Source organism: Pristis pectinata, chromosome 23 (assembly GCF_009764475.1).
Source record: "Pristis pectinata isolate sPriPec2 chromosome 23, sPriPec2.1.pri, whole genome shotgun sequence".
NCBI lineage: Eukaryota > Metazoa > Chordata > Chondrichthyes > Rhinopristiformes > Pristidae > Pristis > Pristis pectinata.
In genome coordinates this window covers 11574984-11599219 of record NC_067427.1, presented here as the reverse complement: position 1 = coordinate 11599219, position 24236 = coordinate 11574984, and the positions used below count along the sequence as shown (strand labels likewise).

At 41.6% G+C, this 24236-nt stretch overlaps 1 protein-coding gene and 1 long non-coding RNA gene across 5 annotated transcripts in view; one reads left to right on the top strand and one right to left on the bottom strand.

Moving 5' to 3' along the window:
* phyhd1 (phytanoyl-CoA dioxygenase domain containing 1) overlaps positions 1-21502 on the top strand; it is a 32363-nt gene extending 10861 nt beyond the window's left edge. For 2 of the 3 annotated variants that reach the window (XM_052036897.1, XM_052036898.1), the window contains exons 3-11: positions 1558-1633; positions 2763-2810; positions 3464-3519; positions 5350-5412; positions 15363-15384; positions 16730-16858; positions 17296-17412; positions 18435-18561; positions 21253-21502. In XM_052036897.1, the coding sequence (XP_051892857.1) occupies positions 1558-1633; positions 2763-2810; positions 3464-3519; positions 5350-5412; positions 15363-15384; positions 16730-16858; positions 17296-17412; positions 18435-18561; positions 21253-21298 (684 nt within the window). In that variant the 3' untranslated portion in view covers positions 21299-21502. The remainder of the gene's footprint in view (positions 1-1557; positions 1634-2762; positions 2811-3463; positions 3520-5349; positions 5413-15362; positions 15385-16729; positions 16859-17295; positions 17413-18434; positions 18562-21252) is intronic. The other variant, XR_007958046.1, reaches the window with a different exon arrangement.
* On the bottom strand, positions 8-24236 carry LOC127581998 (uncharacterized). 2 transcript variants are annotated; one of them, XR_007958047.1, is made up of 6 exons: positions 24143-24236; positions 16328-16383; positions 8319-8351; positions 5986-6335; positions 4912-5290; positions 8-892 (listed from the first exon to the last, which is right to left on the bottom strand). It is a non-coding gene; the product is annotated as an uncharacterized LOC127581998 (long non-coding RNA). The 2 variants fall into 2 exon arrangements; XR_007958048.1 differs by lacking the exon at positions 5986-6335.

Here is a 24236-nt window from a genome sequence, read left to right as displayed (position 1 = left end):
GTGAAAGGACTGGCTATTTTGTGTGCACCTTTAATGCTTTGTATGTATTTTTTTAAATTACACTGGCAAGGCCAGCATTTATTACCCATCTCTAATTGTTCCTGAGAATGGGTTTCTTATCTATCTGTGGTCCTTATGGTGAGGGTATTCTCAAAACACTGGTGGATTATTAGTACTAGGATTTAGGCTCAGTGATTAAGGAACAGTGATATTTTTCAAATAACGATAATGATTGATGTGGATAGAATCTTGGTGGTATTCCCATGTGCCTTCACCCATATCCTCTGGATGGTAAAAGTCACGAGCTTGGGAGGTGACCCAATAGTTTGCTGTAGGACACTTTTTAGATGTTACATGCTAGAGCCACAATGCACTGGTGTTGGAGAAAGTTCACAGATAGGTTGGAGGATTGCATGCCATTTGAGTTAGCTGCTTTGTCATAGATGTGTTGTGCTGAAGTTGCACTTGTATTAGAGTCCCAGTCTCAGGGTTTCTCCTTGCAAACGTTGGACCAAGAGTCAGTCTTCGATCTTAGGTTCTTGTACTGTTCCAGGATTAGCAAAGGATTTAAATTCTGTTTCCAAGATGCATCTCCTTCTATTCCTCTCCAATGAGACAGTGCCACATCAGTAATCCAGTCCAGGTCCAATCCATTTTGTCCAACTTCATCCTGTTGCAGCTGGACTATTTGTTGCAGCAGATTGTCTCCATTTTCCACTTCACCACTTGTGTGGCATTCTAGTCATTCATACTGAGCTAATCAGGTATAGGAAATAGTTGATTTGATTGCTCCTGATAGTTCATACAAGGACCTCAGTCTCCATGTGGGTCTTATAACTAGACTTATCAGTGAAGTATTCGTCTGTCTTCTTCTAGGCTTCTGTTATCTGTTCTGGGGGAGGAGATACCAGCATTATCATCATGCATTAAGGGCATTTCTGTGTGTATTATATGCCTCTTTAAAAGTGCTTGTCCAAAATGATCAAGTTTAAATTCACATGGATATTCCTGCCAGATGAACTTTCTGTGTCACTGCTATCTATTGAGGGAATGCATGCAAATTGGAAATGGAAATGCAAAGAAATAAACAGTGAAGAAAATATACAGATTTGGAGGAGGATTATCTCACTTTTAAAGAAAAACTGAAGTTTAGCAGTTGTTATAAAAATTGAAAAGTGAGTAAATTACCATTCAGAGAATCGCAGTCTTATTTCTAATGTTTCAACTGTCCCATTGTAGCATACAGTTGTACTTTGAAAATCCTGAGCACTTATATTACAACTGGCCTACCCTAGGAGATTTATTCAAAATGCTTTTACTAATATTGCATTCATTGGCTTTTCATTTAATAATTCTTGTCATCTATAGTCCAATTCTCCTGACTTTTCAGGGCCATAAACAATAAATCTCCTTTTTTTTTGTCTTAATGCATTCCCAAATGGCCTCAAAAGAAACAGGTGAGTAATCTGGTTAGAAGTTGTAAGATGAAATCTCTTCATTTTTTTTATTCCAATAAGACTTGATATTCAAGTAATTGTTATATATCTTTTTTCTTAGGGAAGCACAGATTACTTCCTGACTAGTGGGGACAAAATTCGATTCTTCTTTGAAAGTGGAGTGTTTGACAGCAAAGGTGAATTCAAGTTAGTTGACAATGAAAATAATGTGCATTCGTATAGTATTTTATTTGGTGCACCATGTAATTAGTGCAGAAAGCATTAGAAAGGTTGGCAATCAGAGGACACACATTGGAGAGGCAAAAAAAAAGAATGGATATCAGGAAATTAGTGAATTGTTTGGGAATGCACTGCAAGGATGCTGGAGGCAAATTCAAAGGTAATGTTTAGGAGAAAACTGGATAATTACCAGGGATCTGGGGAAAGAATAGGGGAAATACATGAATTGGATAGCTCTGCAAAAGAGTTGGACCAGGTATATTGAGCTAAGTGGCACCTTGTGCTTGAAGGTTTTATGATTTGCCCACAACAGTCACTATACTTTAAAATGTTTTGGCATGAAAGACATTATACAGATGCATGTTTATGCTTTTTTAAAATTATATGCTATTAGCAGTATTTCAGGGTTGGATGTAGTTTCCATCCATTTTTATATTTGCAAGTGAGTCTATTTGACTTCCTCTTACCCCACCAAACCACTCATTTGAGGGGTGATTCTTTTCCTCTATCTTTCAAAGATCTCCATTTGGTAAATCCTGGAGCAAAAACTGCCATATTCAGAAACCCAGCAAGTATGGATCTTGGCTGCCAATTCATGTCCATATATTCTGTTGTGCATATTGGATGTTCAAAATAGTTGACAAACATCTGTTCTGTTTGTCATAGTATTTTTTTTACCTTTCCTGAAATCACATCTAGTTTGGGGTCTTGCACCATGGATACTCCAGTTTCTTACTCAGATTATCATTTGTTATATGCAGGCTTTAACATTGAATGATAACACAGCATTTACCAAGAAGAGTTTAAAGTGGTTTGGGCCTTTTAACAACTATGTACATTCACATTCAGTAAGAGTAACTGAAGGTGATCAAAATGGAGCACTCTGTTAGATCTTTTTTCTTCCCTAAACCATAGGCAGGAGGGCAATTTGTTGTGCCTCCACACAGGATCTACAATATAGCCTAGCTATTCTTCATCACTAGGTGAAAAACTGAGAAGTCTAAACATGAGCTGATAAAGGACATATCTTAATTCATCCAATGAGGGCCACAATGTGACTGATTCTTGGTTTTTCTTTTCATTCAGGTGACTTTCTAAAACCGAAAGAAAAATCCTTAAATAAAATTGGTCATGGTAAAGTCATTGTTTTATACTACTTGGGGATGCATTGATTGTTACTTCATTTTGTGTGATGTGGAACCATGTTGCCAAGGGAATCAGCAACATTTACTTAAAACTTTAGTGAAATTTGTAGTTATAAATATCATCAAAAAGCTCACAAACCACAAGGGTCTCTGAATTCCAAGGCCTTGCTGTGTGCTCAGGCTGGATTTCACAGATAACTCGATTTGCTGTTTGTCATTAAATGACTGGGGCAAAATGCATGATTGTTTTGTCCAATTATTAGCCCAGGAGAGCTAAGACCAGTTGAAGGACTGCTAAGAAATTCTGCGCAGAGCAGGAAAGCCTTTTTGTTGTACATGCTCTTCATTTTCAACATATCTCTGTTTGAAAAATTAGAACTATCAGTGGAGAAAGTTTAAATATCCCAAGGGAAAATCTCCTATTTCCCTTGATAACTCTGACAAGACTCTCAGTTTTATAAAAAGATTTTTAAAAAACCTTAATTTAGCACTGTATGTTAATAGGATGTCAATGCAATAAATGTGATTGATAAGACCCAAAATGTCTTCCAGCTGACTCCCCACTCTACCCTAATTCTAATGCCTAACTTTGTGTTCTTTCACACACTTGCTTTTACTAAGATGACTCTATTTTGTCCATAGCACTTCATGCCTTGGAACCTGCATTCAAAAATCTCACATATTCACTCAAAGTGCAGGTGGGTCTATCTTGAGTTTATTATCAGTTCAATAGCATGTTGCCATAGCCACTGGAATGAGGGAATTTATTCACAATTATGCTTAATGTTTCTCATTCTACGTCATACTGAAGTCATTTCTGCTGTTTTAAATTGCTGAGCCCTAGGCAGAATTAAGTAACACTCTTGTAAATTTTAGTTTTAACACTGCTTTTCCCTGCAATCTCCACCTTCTCCACCCCACCTGACCACATCAATAGCTTTCTTTCAAGTACCTTAAACAAATATTGAAAATGGTAGATACTTCTGAATTGGGCACCGCTAATCTTCAGGCAACTGCCAATGTTCATTGTAACTACACTATTGCAAATGTTTTACACATTCAAAGCTCTATACTTAACATACAGCTCTAACTCAGCACCACCACCCTCAATTTCTCCACTAATTTGTCATGCTGCTTCCCTGATATCTGGAACTGGATGAGCAGAAATAATTTTCCATTTGAGTACTATGAAGCCTACAGCCATTGTCTTTGTTTCCTGTCACAAGCTCTATTCTCTGTCAAATTGATTTATCCCGAATCACAGACAAGAGGTTCAGGCTGAATGGGACTGTGAAGAACCTCAGCGTCTTCTTGGTCCCAAGCTTAGTGGCCATCCCTCTATTCCATTTATCAACAACACAAACTCATTCCATGTCTTGGATCTCCTCTTGCTTCCATTCAAATGTTGATGCAAACCTCATCAATGCTTGTGAAAGATCCAGACTTGATTGTTCCACTGTTCTAATGGTAGGCTCCTGCCCTCATTCTCTGTAACTTATCTTGCTCCAAGTCTTGTTCACCATCACTCATTGACTCACTGATCTACATTAGAACCTGGTCTAGCAATCCCTCGGATTAAAAAAAAGTCCTTCATGTGTATAAGTCTCTTTGTGGTCTCATCCATCCCCATCTCTGCAATCTGCCCTAATCCTATGACTCTCCTTGTCTTTCAATCACTTCCTGTACTTTTGAATGTTTTTTGGTGCATTTACCATTAAGTCCTAAGACAATCCCAAACCCAAACTATGAGGTGTTTTTTTTGTATATTCTAATAAGAGGTGGACATTGCCGACCTTCTGAAACTTCAAGCTGTACCATCAGAAGCAACAACTACAAGTTTGAAGTGTGTTGGGAAACACATTTGGTCCATGACTAATCCATGTAACCCCATCACAATTAAATGATTTCACAGTTTTTACTTCCACCATCCAGCTGAACTTCATTCCATTGGTTGTTGTGTGAAAAACCCCTCGCTTTTAATCCGTGGCCTTATTTAAGTTTGGCCTTACTTTAGTTTAAGCTTCAATGTTTATCTTTTATGAACCCTTAACTATTTTGTAATCCTACACAAGGTATGCTCTTATACTTACCTTTTAAGAACCAAAAAGATGTTGATTTTGCTATCCTTTATTCACAGCTCAGTTTCTTGTTCCTGATGGTCAGCCACAAATGTGAACATCTTCCTGCAGCAAAAAAAACTGCTGGAGGAACTCATTTGGCTGAGCAGCTCATTGGGCTGAGCAACATCAGAACTCAGCAAGTCTCTTGTGTCTCCATTGAACATCTTCCTTGAATCTTGCTTGAGTTGACTTAAAAGTGCTTGCTCCTCCACAGGAAGGAAGGGAAGACCAATAGACTCCCTGTTGTTTTCACCTTCTGTGAACCACTGGGGAACAGCTGCAGCAGAGACTTGGGAGCAGCCAGCCTGGCTGCCTTCCTTCCTCAGGGAATTTTGCAAAAGTGGGAGATCTAAATAAATGGGAGAAATTATATATCAGTTTTGAAACGAGTAATTATCTTTGTCACAGAAAGTGGCCCAGAAGTTAGGACTACAGGAACCTGTCATTGTGCAGAGTATGTACATCTTTAAGGTATGTGAAGTGATTAATTTGCTATTTTCTCAGTGGAATAGATTCTGCATACATGGATGCTGAAAGATTAAACAAATCCAGCAGCAAAACCTTTGTACCCTCAGTCTATTATTTCCATTGTATAATGCATATTTCTAGTTTCAGTTGTGTTTCCATAAATTTAAAAGTTTTAATATTATCATGTCTTCCTTGAATATAGTAAAAGATAAATGTCTATTCTATTTTCCTGTCCTTTATGCCATACAGCTGTGGGTTAGAGGTAGCCTGAGAATAGACATTTTGTATTGACTTCCCTTAAAGATGCTGCCAAAGGCTCAGCAGATTCTTAAAGTAAAACAAAAAAGACATGCATTTGCATAGCACCTTTCATGGCCTTTGTGTGTTCAATGCACTTTACAGTCAATTAAATAGTTTTGAAGTGTAATCAACATTGTAGTGTAGAAAATGTGGCAGCCAAATTTGCACAGAAAACAATATGACACTGACTAGAAAATCTGCTTTAGTGATCTACATTGAAAGATAAACATTGGCTGTTCTTCCTTAAAATTGTGACATGGAATATTTAACATTCACCTGAAAGAGCAGACAGAGCCTCAGTTCATCATTCCTTCCAAAAAAAAGTAACCCCAACAATGCAGCACTTCCCTGGAATGTATGCTTAGATCCTTGTGGTCAAATCTCTAGAGTGGAACTTCAAGCCCTCTCTGAGTCAGATGCAGGGGTCTGGCAGTGGAGCCACTGGTGAACGGGTGAATAAGTAAGTAGTGTGCAAGCCAGAAAGATCCAATTCCATCCTGAGTTCTGTTGAGGTTTATTAATCTTAAAGTGTTGATGAGGCATTGGTTTTCCTGGGTCACTGAGAAGAAAACCAGTTTGGATTCTGACTTCTGATGGCTTTCCTTTTGACTCCAGTAGGTAGTGTACTAGTGAACAAGAGGTGAGGACAGATTCAGAGTCAGTTTTAACGCATCCCACAATTCAGTCTTCTGCCCACAATTAATTTCAAGACTCCCTTGGAGCAGTTGGGGGAGACACTGAGAGCACCTGATTCCAATTATTTCTCAGTAATTCAACAACTTCAGGAGAGGTGAGAGGAAACTCAGCATAGAAAATAAAATTCAACCACACCCCGCCCCTTTGACGAGACTATGAACGGCAAGTTTCAATCTTCATTCATGAACCAATAGAACAGGAAACAATGTAAGATTATGTGGAATTTCACAGAAAGTGTCCGGTCTCATTTCTGAAGTACAATAGACAACAAGGTTGAAGCAATAACAATTACCCCACATACCTGCTTTAGGAACAAGGGACTTTCTAGTAGAAAAGTTGAAACAATTATTTACAAAATAATTGGATTCTAGTTTGGTGTGATAGTATAGATTTACTCTGAGTGGATGAGTTGGATGAAAATTAATGGTCTTTCTCCTCAATCAGTATTTACATTTGAGTTATTTTAATTAAAAGCAACTGAATTATTTTATTGGTGCTGTTAATTTTTCAGGCTGATAGATTGTATAGATCCACCCCTCCAACATTAATGCTGATGCAAACATGTTTTTTCAGCAAAGGCAGAAAATGCTGGAAGTACCCAGCTCTGGACGAGTGCAGGAAGCAGCACCAAAATAGTCATCGTGGGCATGGAAAAATAGCTGAGGGAGGTGGTTTTAATAAATCTGAACATGTGAAACAGTTCTTGTTTTAGTCCTACTCAGACCCCATCTGCAATTCTTTTAGTGCTGCTTTCTGTACTCAGATTGAGCCTGAAAATGTTATGACCTTTGCTGCTACTTTCCATCCTGCTCTAACTTTAATGTGATTCAAAACTGACTCTTGCCTTCCCTTTCTTGACAACTCCATTCCATCTCATGGAATAGGTTAGTAACCTATTCAGTTATAACACTAATGATTGATACGAACACGAACATAAAGGTTTGCACTGTTTTATTGTTGTATATAGTTTGTTTTTTATGATGAATAAAGTTTATTTTGGAATTTAAAAAAAGTCCACAAACTCCACAGTAAGTCCACTACAACTCCTCCCACCCTACCTCCTGTAAGGATTCCATTCATTCTGCCAGTTTTTCCAGCTCTGGCATATCGGTACTGACGAGACTTTGCACACCAGTGCCTTTAAGATATCTTCCTTTGTTCTTAGCCATGGATTACCCATTACCATAATGGACAGGACTGTCACCCATACCTCCTCTATTTCCCACACTTCTGCTCTCACCCTCTCCTTCCTCACCCAGAAAAGTGACGGGGTTCCCTTTGTCCTTGCATTCCATTCCACCAGCTTCCACGATCAGTTGGTCATCCTCCATAATATTTTGCCACCTTCAATGAGATTCCACCACAAAGCAGGCCTTGCTCTCTTCTCTCCTCCCCCCTCAGCTTTCTAAAGGGACCATTCCTTCCACAGCCCCCTAGTTCAGTCTTCCAACTCCACCATCCACTCGCATTCTCATGGCACTTTCCCATGTAACCACAGGAGATACAACAACTTCCTTTTCTACCTCTTCCCTTCCCACGATTCAGGGACGTGAGCAATCCTTCCAAGTAAAGCAGCAGCTCACTGTAACTTCTTCCAATCTAGTGTACTGTATTCGGTGTTTACAACTGCAGGTGTTAGGACAACAAAACCAAAAAGAAAATGCTGGAAGCATCTGACAGGTTAAGTAATTCAGTGGGGAGAGAAATGGGCAATGTTTCAGGTCAAGGACATCACATTAGGGAAAATGAGAAAGTGAGTCTGTTTTAAGTTGCGGAGAGCGGGAGCGGTGAAGAGAACATGAATGTCTATAACAGAATACAGATCACAGCTGGCAAGATAATAATTATTTTAAAAACTTGCAATTAAAAACAGAAGACGAGAAACAAATTGAAACATAAAGGTACCACCATACCTGCGGTTGTCTGCAATTGCTAAGTCTTGAGGGCTGCAATATGCCAAAAAAGAAAAGTCAATGAGGTCAAAATAAGATTGGGACAAAGTTAAAGTGACATGCTCAGGGTTACATTTGTGTACCGAGTGGAGATGTTCTGCATTGGCACAGTCCAGGCTGCAGGAGGACGTGCTGAGGGATGCACTGAAGTTCGGTGCAACCAATGCTAAGGCTCTGTGGGGAAGGACCACAGTCTGGGCTTCTTCCACTACCACACATGGGGGGGCTGAGTCAGGTGGAGAAGCCCCTCAAACAATGAAAAGGGGACCACACAAGTGACATGGTGCTATGTTTGTTTGTTTTTCTTTTAAAAAAAAGTTTACACTACTAAATGTAACAACCATGAATATAAAAGTTTCTTTTTGCACAGTTTCTTCCTTTGTATATGATTTTTTCTATGAATACAGTTTATTTTTAAAATAAAAAAAGACTTTTAAATGTCTTAACCTGGCAGAGGAGAGACTGTGATCAGAAAGGCGCTTCTCCCAGGATGGTTATCACGGAGGCTGATTTACGTAGCGGATCTGTGGGCGAACTCAAACATTGAAGTTGAAGAAGGAAGACAACGGTGACTCTTCGTGATCAAGTGGCTGCCTGTTGAGAGCTTAACTTGCTGACATAGAGATGGATCCTAATACTGAATGAGAAACCAATCTAACACCTCTTTCCAGCAATTGAACCTACTATAACCAACCAGCTCCATCAGAATGGCTGCAGCAACAAGCGCCTCGGTAGGATGACAGGGGATTTGAAACACTGTCGGGGTGACAGTGAAGGACCTCAGCGAGGGGAACCCCTTCACCAGGGACCTCTTCATCAAGAAGGTCCTGCTGGAGTGCTGAAATTTTGAGGCAAAGGACATCTGCTGCCTCCAGGACTTCTCAGGTGACGTGTACTTTGACGTTACATTGAAGCACCCGGTGGGATGACAGAAGATGCTACAGGACTTTCGGGAGAAGGGGAACGAGGCTGCGCTGTCACAGCTGAAGGTGCAGCTACTCTTCACCCTCCCCTCCCAGAAGGAGCATGTGATAACAGTGCACATGTTCAACCCATATGTGCCTGTTGTGGATGTCCTCACCCTCCTGGCTCGTTATGTCGAGGGAGCAGGAACCTGCGGAGACATCGAGGACCTGTTTGGGACCTGGACCAGCAAGCACCAGGTGAAGGTCAAGCTAAGGGTGGATGCAATGGAGCCATCATCCACCCACCCTCAGTGTTTGCCGTTGGAGGGAACCATGCGTACATGGTATATGCAGGACAACCCATACTGTGTTGTAACTGTAACAAACCTGGACATGTGGTGGCCCAATGTATTGCAGTCACCTGCAGGCAGGAAGGCCGCCAGACCAAGGATTGCAGAGAAAACAAAAGTTGCAACCTGTGTGGGGATCTCTACAAGGCCTGCTCAAAATGTGTCTGCAACTACTATATGCTCAGGTGATAAGAGGGGGAGCTGGCACTGACAACCCTCAGAGGAATGCTGACACACCTCCTACCAGTCCAGTGGCCCCAGCAGAGGCTGAGACCAGGACTGAGGAAAGGCCAACCACCTCACAAACCCCAGCCGCAAGCCCCCAGGCTCCCCACCAAGATGAGGAGGCAATGGAAGAGGGACAAGAAGGGGAGCGGCAGATGGTAAAAAGGAAGAAGTCCCAGAAGACACCACCCAAGAGACAATGGGCTTCTGAGAATAAAAGAAATGGGAAGAAAAGGGCAATGCAACAGACAAGATGCCAGCAACCTCCTCGTTGGAGGATGAAGCAAATATGGGAAACCGATGATGCAGGCAGAGGAAGTGTCAAAGTGGAGGGGACAAAGAGGAGGGGAGCCTACAGACAAATACGAGCGAGGGAGAAATTTAGCCTACCACCCCTGGGAGACTAGGAGCAGCACAGAAGCCATCAGCCCCTAGCTCAGGGAGACCGGGAGTAGCACAATGTCCGACGCACCCCAGCTCCAAGAGATCAGAGTCGGAGGTTGGAACAGGAACATAGACTGATCTCCACTGCCCCCCCCTCCCCCCAGTGATACCACCAGCATCTCCACAAGGAACCCCACTCCAAGAGGGAAACCACTTCCTGTACCCGAACCCAAAAACAGTGAGGCAGTTCACCGTGGCTGTGGGCATCAGGGCTTGGCTGATTGACAATGGACTGTATTTGTGATCCTTGAACTCAAACAACTATGGAGATAAAAACTGGCATCTCTAAACATGTGCAGTGTGAAGAACACTGTGTGCTGTGTTAATGCCTTCTAATACTTTGTCAAGGTCAAGGCAGATGTGGGCTGTCTCACCTCTGCAACTATTGGAGGTGGTTGTGATGGTGGTCCCAGGGATTGGCTATATGGTCGGGTGGCAACGATAATCATGCATCCAGCCTGGGTATTCTGCTGCGGGGGGGGGGGGGGGGTGCATCTTCTCTATCATTGAAGTCAAAGACAGAGAGTGGTGGTAGATGGAGCATATTTTGCCCGGAGGTCGGTGACCAGTGGTGTTCCACAGGGATCTGTTCTGGGACCCCTGCTCTTTGTGAGTTTTATAAATGACTTGGATGAGGATGTGGAAGGGTGGGTTAATAAGCTTGCTGATGATACAAAGGTTGGTGGTGTTGTGCATAGTGTAGAAGGTTGCTGTAGATTACAACAGGATGTTGATAGAATGCAGAGCTGGGCTGAGAAGTGGCAGATGGAGTTCAACCCAGATAAGTGTGAAGTGATACACCTCGGGAGATTGAATTCGAAGGCAGAATACAAGGTTAATGGCAGGACTCTTAGCAGTGTGGAGGAACAGAGGGATCTTGGGGTCCATTTCCATAGATCTCTCAAGGTTGCCATGCAGGTCGATAGGGTTGTTAAGAAGGCGTATGGAGTGTTGGCCTTCATTAGTCAGGGTATTGAGTTCAAGAGCCGCGAGGTGGTGTTACAGCTCTATAGGACTCTGGTCAGACCACACTTAAAGAGTATTGTGTTCAGTTCTGGTCACCTCATTATAGAAAGGATGTGGAAGGAGAGGGTGCAGAGGAGAGTTACCAGGATGTTGCCTGGATTGGAGAGCATGTCTTATGCGGATAGATTGAGCGAGCTAGGGCTTTTCTCTTTGGAGAGAAGGAGGATGAGAGGTGACTTGATAGAGGTGTACAAGGTGATAAGAGGCATAGATCGAGTGGACAGTCAGAGACTTTTTCCCAGGGCGACAATGGCTAACACAAGGGGACATAATTTTAAGGTTATTGGAGGAAGGTATAAGGGGGATGTCGGGGGTAAGTTTTTTACACAGAGAGTGGTGGGTGTGTGGAACGCACTGCCAGCAGAGGTTGTGGGGGCAGATACATTAGGGACATTTAAGAGACTCTTAGATAGCCACATGAATGATAGAAAAATGGAGGGCTATGTGGGAGGGAAGGGTTAGGTAGATCTTAGAGCAGGATAAAATGTTGGCACAACATTGTGGGCCGAAGGGCCTGTACTGTGCTGTAGTGTTCTATGTTCTACGTTGTAAAAAGGTGGTGGATGGGTGGCTCCTTGTGCCAGAAGTAAAATACTGTAACAATCCACTCCAGATAATTAATGTGTATGCCTCACCTGTGCTGATCGAGTGGCTAGCTGTCCTCCAGCAGACCCCACTGCTGCTGACAACGTCCCTACCAGTCGTTCTGGTGGAGGCTTCAACAGCATCAATGATGCAGCTGGTCAATCCAGCAGTGCTGACAGGAGTCTGAACAGCAGCTCCAGACTCCTGATGTAAATGGTTAAAGATACAAAGCTGTGCGATGCCTTCAGCACCCCTGCAGGTGGAGCTCAGCTGCAACACACTTGGACCGGAATGGGCAACTTCCTCTTTGTGTCGAACGCAGTCATGGTCAGATCCACCGATATCACGCTGGTGTTGTTCTCTGACCACTGCCTCCTGTCACCTACAGGAGGACCAGCAGGCAGGCAGGGGTCGTGGAAGTTGAACATCAAGCTGCTGACCCCAGAGAACACCGAAGAATTAAAGAGGGATTACTCAGGTTGGAGAACATCAAGAGGTTCTTCATCCTCAAAGGTGTTCAGAAAGCAAGACAGAGTCAGAGGGAATTGTGCCAACTCCAGACAGACTTACAGCTACTTCTCCTTCTGCAGTCGAGAGGGGTGGATGTGAGAGAGGAACTCTGAGAGGTGAAGAGCCGGCAAGCTGTGTCCTTTACCTCGGAATCCTCCTAGATCATTTTCAGATCCAGACTCCGCTTTGTGGAGCAGGATGAGACGTGCTCACGCTTCTTTTTCCAAAAGGTTCACAGGGGGAGCTCTGTGATTCACAGCCTTAAGGAAGAGGATGGCTCAGTAACATCCTTGCAGATGGACATATTGAGGATCTGCACGTCCTTTTATGCTGATCTGCATGATAGTAAGACCACAGACAGTCCAGCCTCCCAGAATTTCCTGTCTCCTATCATGGAGGTGCTAGATGACAGTAAGTGGGAGGGTCTGGATCAACCACTGTCCCTGGAGGAGTTGACTGGCTCCATCTCCCAGAAGTGACAGATTACTGGTAGAGTTGTACTCAGCTCTGTGGACTGGATGGGCACGGACCTGCTGGAAGTGTACAATGTTATGTTTCTGGCTGGCAGCATGTCAGACTCCATGAGGAAGGGCATCATTACTTTCAACAAGCAGAAGAGGGAAAGGGAGGACCATCAGGAATTGGAGACCCATCTCACTGTTGAATGTGGATTATAAGATCCTGTCCAAGGCCATTGCAAACTGTATCAAGTCTCCTGTGGGACAGGTGATCCACTCAGACCAAACATGCACTGTACCTGGCAGGAAAATCTCTGATAGCCTTGCACTGCTCAGGGATACCATCGTCTATGTGCAGGACAGAGGGGTGGATGCCTGCCTGGTCAGCTTGGACCAGGAGAGGGCCTTTGACAGGATATCACACACGTACATGTTGGACGTGCTCTCCAAAATGGGTTTTGGGGAGGGAATCAGAAATGGGATCCAACTTCTCTACACAGATATCTATAGTGCAGTCCAAATCAATGGATGGGAGATAGCTTCCCCATCAAGTCTAGAGACAGACAGGGTTGTCTACTCTCCCCTGTCTTGTTTATGTGCTGCATAGAACCCTTTGCTGAATCCATCAGGAAGAACGAGAGCATAAGAGGGGTGACATTGCCAGGCAGGGAAGGCACACAAGTCAAAACCTCCCTGTACATGGACAATGCTGCAGTTTTCTGCTTGGATCCACAGTCAGTTCGCAGATTGATCAACACCTGCGACCAGTTCGAGTTGGCATCGGGAGCCAGAGTCAATTGCAGGAAGAGCGAAGCTATGCTCTTCAGTAGCTGGCCTGACTGATCCAATGTCCCCTTCACCGTCAGGTCTGACTACCTGAAGGTGCTGGGGATCTGGCTTGGAGGGGCTGAGGCATGTAACAAGAATTGGCTGGAGCGGATTGGGAAGGTCAAGCAAAAATTGGGTTTGTGGAAATGGCGTTCTCTGCCAATAACCGGGAAGAACTTGGTCATCAGGTGCATTATGCTCTAAGGGCTGCTGTACTTTGGCGCAGGTGTGGCCTGTTCCTCACTCCTCTGCCTCAGTAATCACCCAGGATATTTTCCAGTTTATCTGGGGGTCCAAGATGGACTGAGTCCAATGGGTCACGATGCACAAGTCCCCAGAGAATGGGCGCAAAAGTGTATCATATGTTGCCCTTATCCTGATGACCACCTTCGTGTGTGGCTGCATCAGGCGGTGTGTGGACCCAAAGTACATGGGCACCAAGTGTCACTACGTGCTGAGGTTCTACCTGTCCCTGGTGTTGTGGAAGATAGGCCTGGCCCCTTTACTGCACAATGTCCCAGTTAACTGGACGTTGCCGCACTACCTGTCATTTGTGGAAGAGTTCTTCTAGGTAAACACCTTTGACCACAAGTCCATCAGGCAGTGGTCAGCTGGAATGTACTGCACACGCTGTGGGACAGGGACACTATGGATTCTGTGGGTTGGTTCCCTGAGCAAATGATCCAAACCATCTGGCAGAACATCTCATCGCCAGATCTGACCAACAAGCACCAAGACCTTGCTTGGCTGGTGGTGAGAGGGGCCCTCCCAGACAGAGCCTTCCTCTATAGATGACATATCACCCACAACATACAATGCCCCGGGACAGCAGCAGTGGGGAAGAGACAGTCGCCCACCTCTTTGCAGACTGTGGATTTGCTAAGAGGGTGTGGAGAAGGATGCAGGGGTCCATGTCCTGGTTCATCCCCCACAGCTGCGTATCAGAGGACCCTCTGATCTATGGGCTTTTCGCAGGGACACACACCAAGACAGGCATCAAGTGCTGCTAGAAGGTCATCAACTTGGTGAAGGACATCCTTTGTCTGTCCAAAACTTGTTGGTCTTCCAGCATAGCGAGATGTCTGTAAGGGAATGCTGCAGACTGGCACAGTCCACAATGCTGAGGGATACACTGAAGCTCGGTGCAGCCAATGCTGAAGCTCTGGGGGAAGGACCACAGTCTAGGGTCCTTCTACTACCACAGATGGAGGGGTGGAGTTGAGTGTGGAAGCCCCTCGAACAATGAAAGTGGTATCACCTCAGCGAGCCACGTGAATGGCAACAGTGCTATGGTTGTTTGTGTTTTTTCTTTAAGTTTACACTACTGAATGTAATGACCATGAATGTAGTAGTTTTTTGCACTGTGTCTTTTCTATATTTTTTTACTATGAATAAAGTCTATTTTTGAAAATTAAAAAAAACTTTTAAAAATCCTGGCTTCATTTTCTGGTTGTACAAAGTGGCTATTCTAATGAAATCACTGGGTTATTTGATCTTATGAATATATCACCTCATGTCATAAAAAATAAGAATTAAGATATGCAACTGAACTTCATTAGTTCAATTTGATGTTAATTATAGTCTACTAATTATCTTCTATAATTTGTCTTAGGATACTTTCATGTTATTTTAAGCAATCTGCAGAAGTGGTAATGATATTGTGTTTTTTTTCAGCAACCAAGGATTGGGGGTGAAGGTATGGCCAAAAAACATACTCCTCTTACATAACAGACTTTTCACCTGATTATCCTTCAGTTTGTTTTGGAAAGGAATCAATGATAATAAGGGTTATAACCCTGAGGACAGTCATCACAAGAACTGTGATTAATTTTGTCTAATAATTAATCATTCTTAAGCAACAATCTCACAACCAACTCATCTATCACTTGCATTTTAAAGCAGTGGTGTTGGTGACATAGTGTGGTGATTGCCGCTATTCAGAGAGCAAGCAGTAGGGTGTGTTTTCCTCTTTTCCCTACCTTTTACATTGGGGATTCTGGATCCCAAAAGTACTAGTTGAAGGAATGGCTCTGTTGCAGTCAAATGCTCCAAAACAAAATCAAACTTGACACAAGTTAATTTAAGTTGTAATCCCAATTACAATGAATATGAAATCGAACAGCCACACCACTATAGTACTTTTAACAAAATAGCTGTTACTCTTTGAATACAGATTCCTGTGATAAACTCAGTCATGGAGATAACAGTAATGGCTGAGTGATTTCCAAGTGAATTAATTTTGGAAATTTGCTACTTAAGCAAGTGTGACCACATACCACTAAAATAAGCACAATTTGTTACCAATTGCCATTCTCATAATTTGCTGATGTAGGAAATATGGAAGATTTGCATTACTGCATTTTGGGGGGTACATTTCTGAGCCTCAGACTGAGGCATGTTATTGCGAAGCTAGAATAAATATGGAATGAGGCAGCCTGGTGTCTGGCAAGGGTGAGGTGAATTTTAACATTGGATTCTCAAACATTTATAAGTCATTCACTTTTTCAGTACAAATGCCTTTCCACTTGAACATAAATATTCACTAAAATATTCAATAAAAAGGGAAATGAGTAATGGCATGGTATTTTCTGTCAGATTTCTTAGTTCTCTTAGACAGTATTAACCAATGCAAACATTACCTTCTACCAGATTGCTGTGAATTAATCTTGCCTGAGGAAGACTAATGTGCTGATTGCTGTTCAAGGAGAAAGAACAAAACAAAATTAAAATTTGAATTGGTTTTATTAGATATTTAAAAATTGATATGGGTAAAGAATTTAGGAATAGGAATAAGCCGTTTACCCCATAGATGATGTTTTGACATTCACTTAGATTATAGTTGATTTATACCTTAAGTCCTCCTTTGGTTCTGTAAGTTTTAGTACTGTTACCAAGTAAAAATCTATCTGTCTTTATCTGAACATTTTTAATTGACCAAACTCAACATCTTCTTAGGGCCAGGAACTGATAAATAGATTTCAGTCCAGTCACCAGATCACCTTTGGTGTATTGCCAATCAATTTTGTTCTCACTATTTCCAGTAACCCCTCATCAGGATGCCACTTTCCTATATACGGAACCTCCTGGGAATGTCATAGGTTTTTGGATTGCACTGGAGGATGCAACTGAGGAGAACAGCTGTCTTTGGTTCATCCCAGGTTCCCACAGAGGTAGGAGACTTAACTTTAAGCTTGCAGTCTATCATTTAATTAATGGTGCACTAATGGTATTTTACAAGCCACTGAACCAGTTATGAAATGTCCAACTTCAGCTGTGTTACTGAGTGCTGGATGGTGGTCATTCTTTGGGCAGAGCATCACTATTACCTCAAGCTGTCTGGTTGTAACCAGTGACATCAACAAAGGTTGTTTGTTCTTTCTTGGCTGAGAAATGTTCATGGAATAGGACAGTGTAAAGGAATCATGGAAATTCACAGCATAGAATGGGGCCATTTGGCACATCACACCAATAAAGGCTAATGTGGAGTAAGTACTTACGTAATATGAAACAATAGTAAGTGTGTAATTACTGACTGTAGATTCAAAATTATCCATGTCTGCTGATTACACAGGGGTACTCTGTTAAGTAACTTTTTTTTTACTGATAGCTCCTATTACACGAAGGATGGTGCGTAGCCCAAAAGGAGAGTTTCCTCTGATCAAATTTATTGGACAGGAATCTAATTATCCAGATAACGAATTCATCTCTGTTCCAGTTAAGAAAGGTAAATACCATTTGTTTTTGACTGGGTTTGTAAATAGTGTCTTAATATTATTGTGCTTATGCAAGTTAGAATTACTGCTGCACCAGTGAGTATAGTTAATTTGGTGTAGCAGCTCATTACGTAATACAGCTGAAATGATGTCAGAAATATTTGTGAGCACATCAGAACTGTGGGGTTAGGTTGCATCATGGAGCTCTGGTGAACTTTGTTTTGATTTCAAAGAGATAAAATTCACTAGAATGTTACATTGTTGTGCTTTAGAAATAGATTTGACTTTTCTAGTCATTGTTAACGTTTGACAGAATCTTTGCATTTAGGTAGGATCCTGGAGCTGTATTGTTAGCAGTTTTATGTTTTAATGAAGAGATTAACCCTCATGATTTTCTGCACTGTGGGTAGTGGACAGAAATCAGAAGTGAAACAGCAAAACCAGAGCAGTCCCTTTGCCATTAGGGGGAAGGAAGTAAAACAAAACTTGTCACCCAGGAGGGGTGCACTTCAGCACTATCTTGTTGAGGGTGTGGCCCTCAAAGCAGACCAGGTGATTATTTTATTGGAGTGATTCAAAGGAAGAAGTTACTTAATATTGAATGGCATTAGTATTTTATATCCTAAAATTACCTGGCACCTATGTTGGTGCTTCAAATTTGCCTCATTTACAATAGAGGGGCTGTTTCAAAATGAGTAGCATTTATGATATTTAAGTAGATACTAATCATGCCTCTGTAGGTATAAAGGCATTGTAGCTCCTACAGCTGGTCTCTGACCTCAGCCAGCCTGTGGCAAGAATAAAATCACAGTATATGGTGACTGAAACTGCCAATGTACAAAGGCGGAAAATCCCTCCTGACATTTGATCCTATTGAAGGTAATGGGGTTAATTTAACTTTGTTCTAGTTGTCTTGTAATATGAATTAATGCATGCCAATTGAGCCTAACCTGAATGTTAATTTGAATAAATTAAGAGCTTTGTGCAAGTGTAAACGAGACACACCTGTAATTAGTTGATTTGTTGTGTACAGGTGGCCTTATCCTAATTCATGGACAAGTTGTGCACAAAAGTTCTTTAAACATGTCAGATAAATCACGTCATGCCTACACTTTCCACATAATGGAATCCCGAGGTACTCATTGGAGTGAGGAGAACTGGTAAGAATTTGAATTAGCACTTTCTATCTGCAAATGTTGGTATATGAAGCAGTTGTATCTACAAAATCTGTATTGGTTTGGTTACATTAACTTGTATCTTTTATTGCTTTTAGTGTAGAATTTTAATGTAGCCCCAATTGTCCTGTGGAATATTTCTTCCTTTCACCAAAAGGATGGCATTGTCTGCAAATCGGGTCTTGTCATATCTAAGCTCCTTATTGGAAAAGTCCAATGGTCAAGATGATTTTTTTAGCATGAACTATACTGATGTGTCGTGCACCATCTAGTGCCCTGGCTGGGAATAGCAAGACTTATTTGCTAAAAGTGAAAGTAAACACCTTTCTCCTCCTCCACTGCTACACTTTTTATGGAGTAGTATATCCCTAATTTTATGTAAGGGAGACATGTTTGATATGTTAGTGTCACCACCACTGTATGGATGTCTAGTAACTGTGTTTGTACCATCAGCATTTAAAGTGCTCATTATAGGAAAAACTTCTCTTGGATAGGAATTGGAAAGTGAGTTGCACTCTAGTTTCAGTCTGACTCAATGCATGCAGAACAAGTTTACTGTTATTCCAAGATAACTTCACCCTGTGTACTATTTGCTACTCTGTATTTAAACCAGTTCTGGCAACCATCACATGATTTCATTTCCTGATCTGCCATGCCTTTTAATTAAAACATGGTAACATTTAAAAACAAAAATCTAATATTAAGCCCTGGTTGAGGCTGTCTAAATTCATTACAATATCCTCCAATTCAAATTTTAAGTGGAACAGAGGTGAACCCAGGCTTTGAAATTACATACTATAGATTCTATTTTAAAAGTGTTCATTCTTGGGAAGTTACGGACACTTGCAAGGGCTTCATTTATAGCCTATTCCTAATTGCTCATTAAAAGGTGGTGTTGAGCTGCCTTCAATTACTGAAATGTGGGAGTTTAAGGGACTCCTAAACTGGTCCCTAGGTATCAAGAGTAATCGCTCTCACGTCGCCTAATCTCAGGAGTTTAGTGCTTTGTCTATATTTGGATTTGCATTTAGAACCAGTTAATCCTGACATAATCCAAATTGACAATTGGTGAATAGGTGTGGTTTAATGACACTTTCTATCACTTGTTGATTATTTATAGTCAACTGATAATTGACTAGATTGGAGTTTTTTCACTTTGGTAACTCTCCATAAAGATCAGTAGATGTATAACCGACACTAGCTATGCTGTAATAGCTTGGCAAGTTGGGTGACTGGTACTGAAGTATAAGACTTCGTCGCTGCAGGCCGTCTCTGGGTTAGGAGTGCCTGACTCGTGGATACCCCTACATACGAAAGAGCTCCCATAATATTATTAAATTCAAAAGTCCGACGTATGTACATACATTTGTTCTTAAGGACGGCAGAACAAGTTTCCTCTCTGTCCACTTTTAGTAATTGTTCTTTCTTATCAGCCTTGTGTATTTTTGATGCCATTCATTGCAATACTACGGAGGCATGGTGACCATACTGAGTGATTTTTTTTGGTGTTTTTTCTGACTTATGGACAAAACGGAACCTGTTTGTTACCTGGGGACCGTCTGTACTGGGATTATGTTGCTGAGGAGCTTCTCCCGTGTTACGGAGTGGTATAGTATTGAAACTCGGTGTTGAACCACTGAGTCTATGACAAACATCAATCACCCATTCACAATTTATTCTCCCCAGTTTCCATCAAACATTGTATCCAGTGCATTTAGGTGCTTGCATCACATGATCAAATTGGGCAAGGATTGACCTTCTGTGGTGAGAGGGAACTCAAGAATAAAACAGGATTAAATATCCCAATGGATGCTTCTGGCTGAAAATAGTTACAAACAATTCCATGTTGTTTTTTTTACTTATGTGCTGGGATCTGCCTTCATTGAGGGTTAGAATGTTCATGGAGTCACCTCTTCCTCTTATTTACCATCACGGCAGGACATGGCAATGTTGCCGAGCTTTGAAATGCATACCTGTCTATGGGCTATGCCTTTGCTGTTTAGTATGCAGATTGGCACTGCAGTATTAGGTGCAAAAGGTGCTGCTCCTGCTATGCTCTTTGAATGAGAATTAGTCCCAGACTTGATAGTAATGGTACAGTGAGGAGTATGATGAGTCAGGAGGACAAGCATGCCTTCACTAAGACCATCTACTTCCACTGTTGTAATATTGCCTGACTCTACCCCCGTCTTAACTCAATTGCTGCCAAAGCTATCACTCTTGCCCTTGTTACACTAGACCTCCAACACATCCCCAGCATGTGAGATCTTTGGCTTTAAGCGGAATAAACTATAAAAGTAAGAAAGCCCTGTTAATTTTTTCTAAAACACTGGCTGGACTATTATATCTAACTCTGCATACCATACCGCAAATGGTTGGCAAAAGAGCATGAGGTAAAATTATTCTTTTATTTTTGCAGATTGAGTTGTGACTTTCAATGCACTGGGTGAAAAGGTGATGGAAACTGATTTAATATTAACTTACAAAAAAAGGAAGGAAAGGGGATTCATTTTAATTGGGTAGCTGAACCCAGGAACTGATACAGGCATGATGGGCTGAATGATCTCTGTGCAGTATCATTCTAGGATACTATAATGTGAAACTGTGTGTGACTGAATAAACTTTGGACTGTTTTTCTAAAATGAATGTACTCAATGTGCCTTTTCTTATTTCTAGGTTGCAGCCCACTCCAGAACTCCCGTTCCCACTTCTCTACACTTAAACGTTATTTTAGCCACTGGGAATGGAATATAGATAAGAATTGAGATGAAAGGTGAATTGCTGCTCTGTTAATTCCAAAGTACAATCTTTTTAAAATTGTATTCCATATGAAACATGAACACCTTTGGTGTTGTGAGCACATTTACTAAATATTCTCCTGTTGTATTACTTACAGATAAATGTAAAATAAATTAAGTTCCTGGGACTGCCTTTCTTCCATGCTTTCCTTGTTTTCTTTGGTTGAAAAGACAAGATGACATCAAACACACTTTTGAATTGGATCAAGCTCAACTTCTATTTGCTCTGATGGATTTTTTTAACATGTTTATGTAAGTGGGTATTGCTGGCATTAATTACCCACCTGTAGTAGATCTTGAGAAGGTGGTGGGGGGACTGTTCTCTTGAACCACTGTAGTCCTTAAGGTACCACCTCCTGCTAGGAGAGGTGAACCAATGTTCACAATCTCTCCTAGGCCAACATCCCCAGCATGGAGGTTTTCATCACACCCAATCAGCTGTAGTGGTGGATGAATCACATCATCCACATGACAGACACCAGTCTCCCAAATGAGTGCTCAACTCTGATCTCTGTACACGAGAAGAGATTCTCAGGTCAAAAAAAAACTTCAAGAATGTTGTCAAAGTCTCCTCGAGAAAATGTGACATCCTCACTGACTCAAGGGTATCCCTGGCCCGTAATTGCTCACAGTGGGGTGGAGCATTGAGAAGTACACAGCACTTCAAATCTCAATGACAGGAGCAGAGATGCCATTTGCAAATGACAGAAGGCAAAACATCCCATAGTACCTATTGACCTGTCCTGTTAAGCACTAATGGAATAAGCTGCAGATCCCACAAGACTCTTCAGCCATCTCAGTACTCACAGAATTGTATAGAAGCAAGTCATTCTTGGCTTTGACTTGTAAGCAGATAATGTACCCCATAGTGCTCTTGGTTAGAATTTTTCAAAATGTGGACCCAGCAACAACAAAGGAACTGTGATCCATTTACAAGTTAGTGTGCAGCTAGCAGGACAACCTTCAGGGTTGGTCTTCCTACACACCTGCTCTTCACTGGCCTTCTAGGTCATAAAGGTCAATGGTTTTGGGAGTGTGACTGAATAAGCCTTGGCAAGTTGCTTATGTGCATTTTGTAGATAGCACACACTACTAGTTTTGGTGGTAGAGTGAGTACGTGTTTTAGGGTGGAATATAGTGTGCCAATCAAATGAGCAGCACTCAACCAGACAAATGGAGGATATTCACAGTACTGACTTGTGCCATATAGATGGCAAATGGCTTTGTGTAGTCAGTAAGATTAGCACTCCAGGGTAATCTACTGACGATTAATCTACCTGCACTTGTAGCCACTGTACTTATGTGGTTTGTTCAACTAAATTTTAATCTCTGGTCACCATCAGCATGTGCATGGGTAATATAATGTTGCTCAAAGTCAGGGGGAAATGGGTGGATTCCCTCCTTGTGCCATGCAGTGAAATTTTCAGTTTTGTGCCACAAATGTTGCTTGCCACTGGATGGATGTTGTCTGATTTGCAGATGTTGGAAATCTGAAATAAAAACAAATCACTGGAAACATGTCATGTTGAGGACCTTTCATTAGAGCTGGAAAGGAGTTTTAACAAAGGGTCTTTGACTTGTCTGATTTGCTGAGTGTTTCAAGTAGTTTCTATGTAACTCTGATTGCATGGAGGCACAAACTGCATATTATCTCTGGAGCTGTGAACGGGAGATTGTGCATTTATCAATGATTATCTCAGTTACTGAGCTTCTGATGAACGGTCATTCATTGATGAAGTGGTTGAAAATGGTTGGGCTTGGAACACTGCTCTGAGGAACACCTTCAGCCATGTCCTGGTGCTGAGTTGACTGACTTTCAACAGCTACAATTATCCTTTTTGCTAGGTTTGACCATAAAGTTATAACATTAAACCTTTTTATAAATAGACTTATTGAAGTTACTTTCATTGGTTCTAGTAAATAAGTTATCCATTTCATTTGATTGCCTGTGATCTTTGGCTCAAAGACCCAAAAATGTTATTGTAATCATTTATGTTTTGGAGAGCTTGTGCAGCAGTGACCCCTATCGGTATAGAAGCTACGAGGGAGCACAAAAAGCAAAGAAAATATACAATTAAGCCCATATGAATAATTAATATCACAATTTATTCTGTCAGCAGTGCCATTTTATACTTGTAGGTTCATCACCCAAGGTTATTTACACATTCAGCATAGGAGACCACCACTTGGCCCACTGAATCCATGCTGGCTCCTTGTAGAGAGATCCAGTGAATCCCATGTCCTTGCTCATTTCTCCAAATTAATATCTCTCTTGCATATCCATTTCCCTTTTGAAATTCCTGAATGACTCTCCATCACTCCTACTCTAGCTTACAAATGCCCTCCTGCATATAGAACAGTTTTTCTTCACATCCTTTGACCATCATTGTGTTCCTTTGCCTTTGAACCAAAATGGCTTTGCTCTATTTCCCCAATCTAAATCTGTCATAATCTTGTACTTCTCCCACCCATCCTTCCACCAAGAAGAAAAATCCCAGCCTCCCCAGTGTGTAGTTAGACAAATGGACACTTGAGGTGGGAAATGGATGAAAGTTGCAGGAGAATGGGGAAACAAGGAAAAGAGTCTTTATGTAAATTAAACTACAGTCTATTATAGATATTGCAGACTTTGAACATGCCACTTTCATGAGGAATTCAAAGTTGGCTAGAATGGGAATGGCATGAGATTAGGAGGCTTGATTAATTGCTTTATATGGCATGTGCCTTTAAGGTGGAGATTGAAGATGCTAAAATTATGAATCACTTACACTGGGAAAATATGATGTATAAGATGCCCTTGTGCTTGATGATTAGGAATACAATTGTGGTGGAATTTCTTCTGCTTTACCTCCTGCTTAGTTT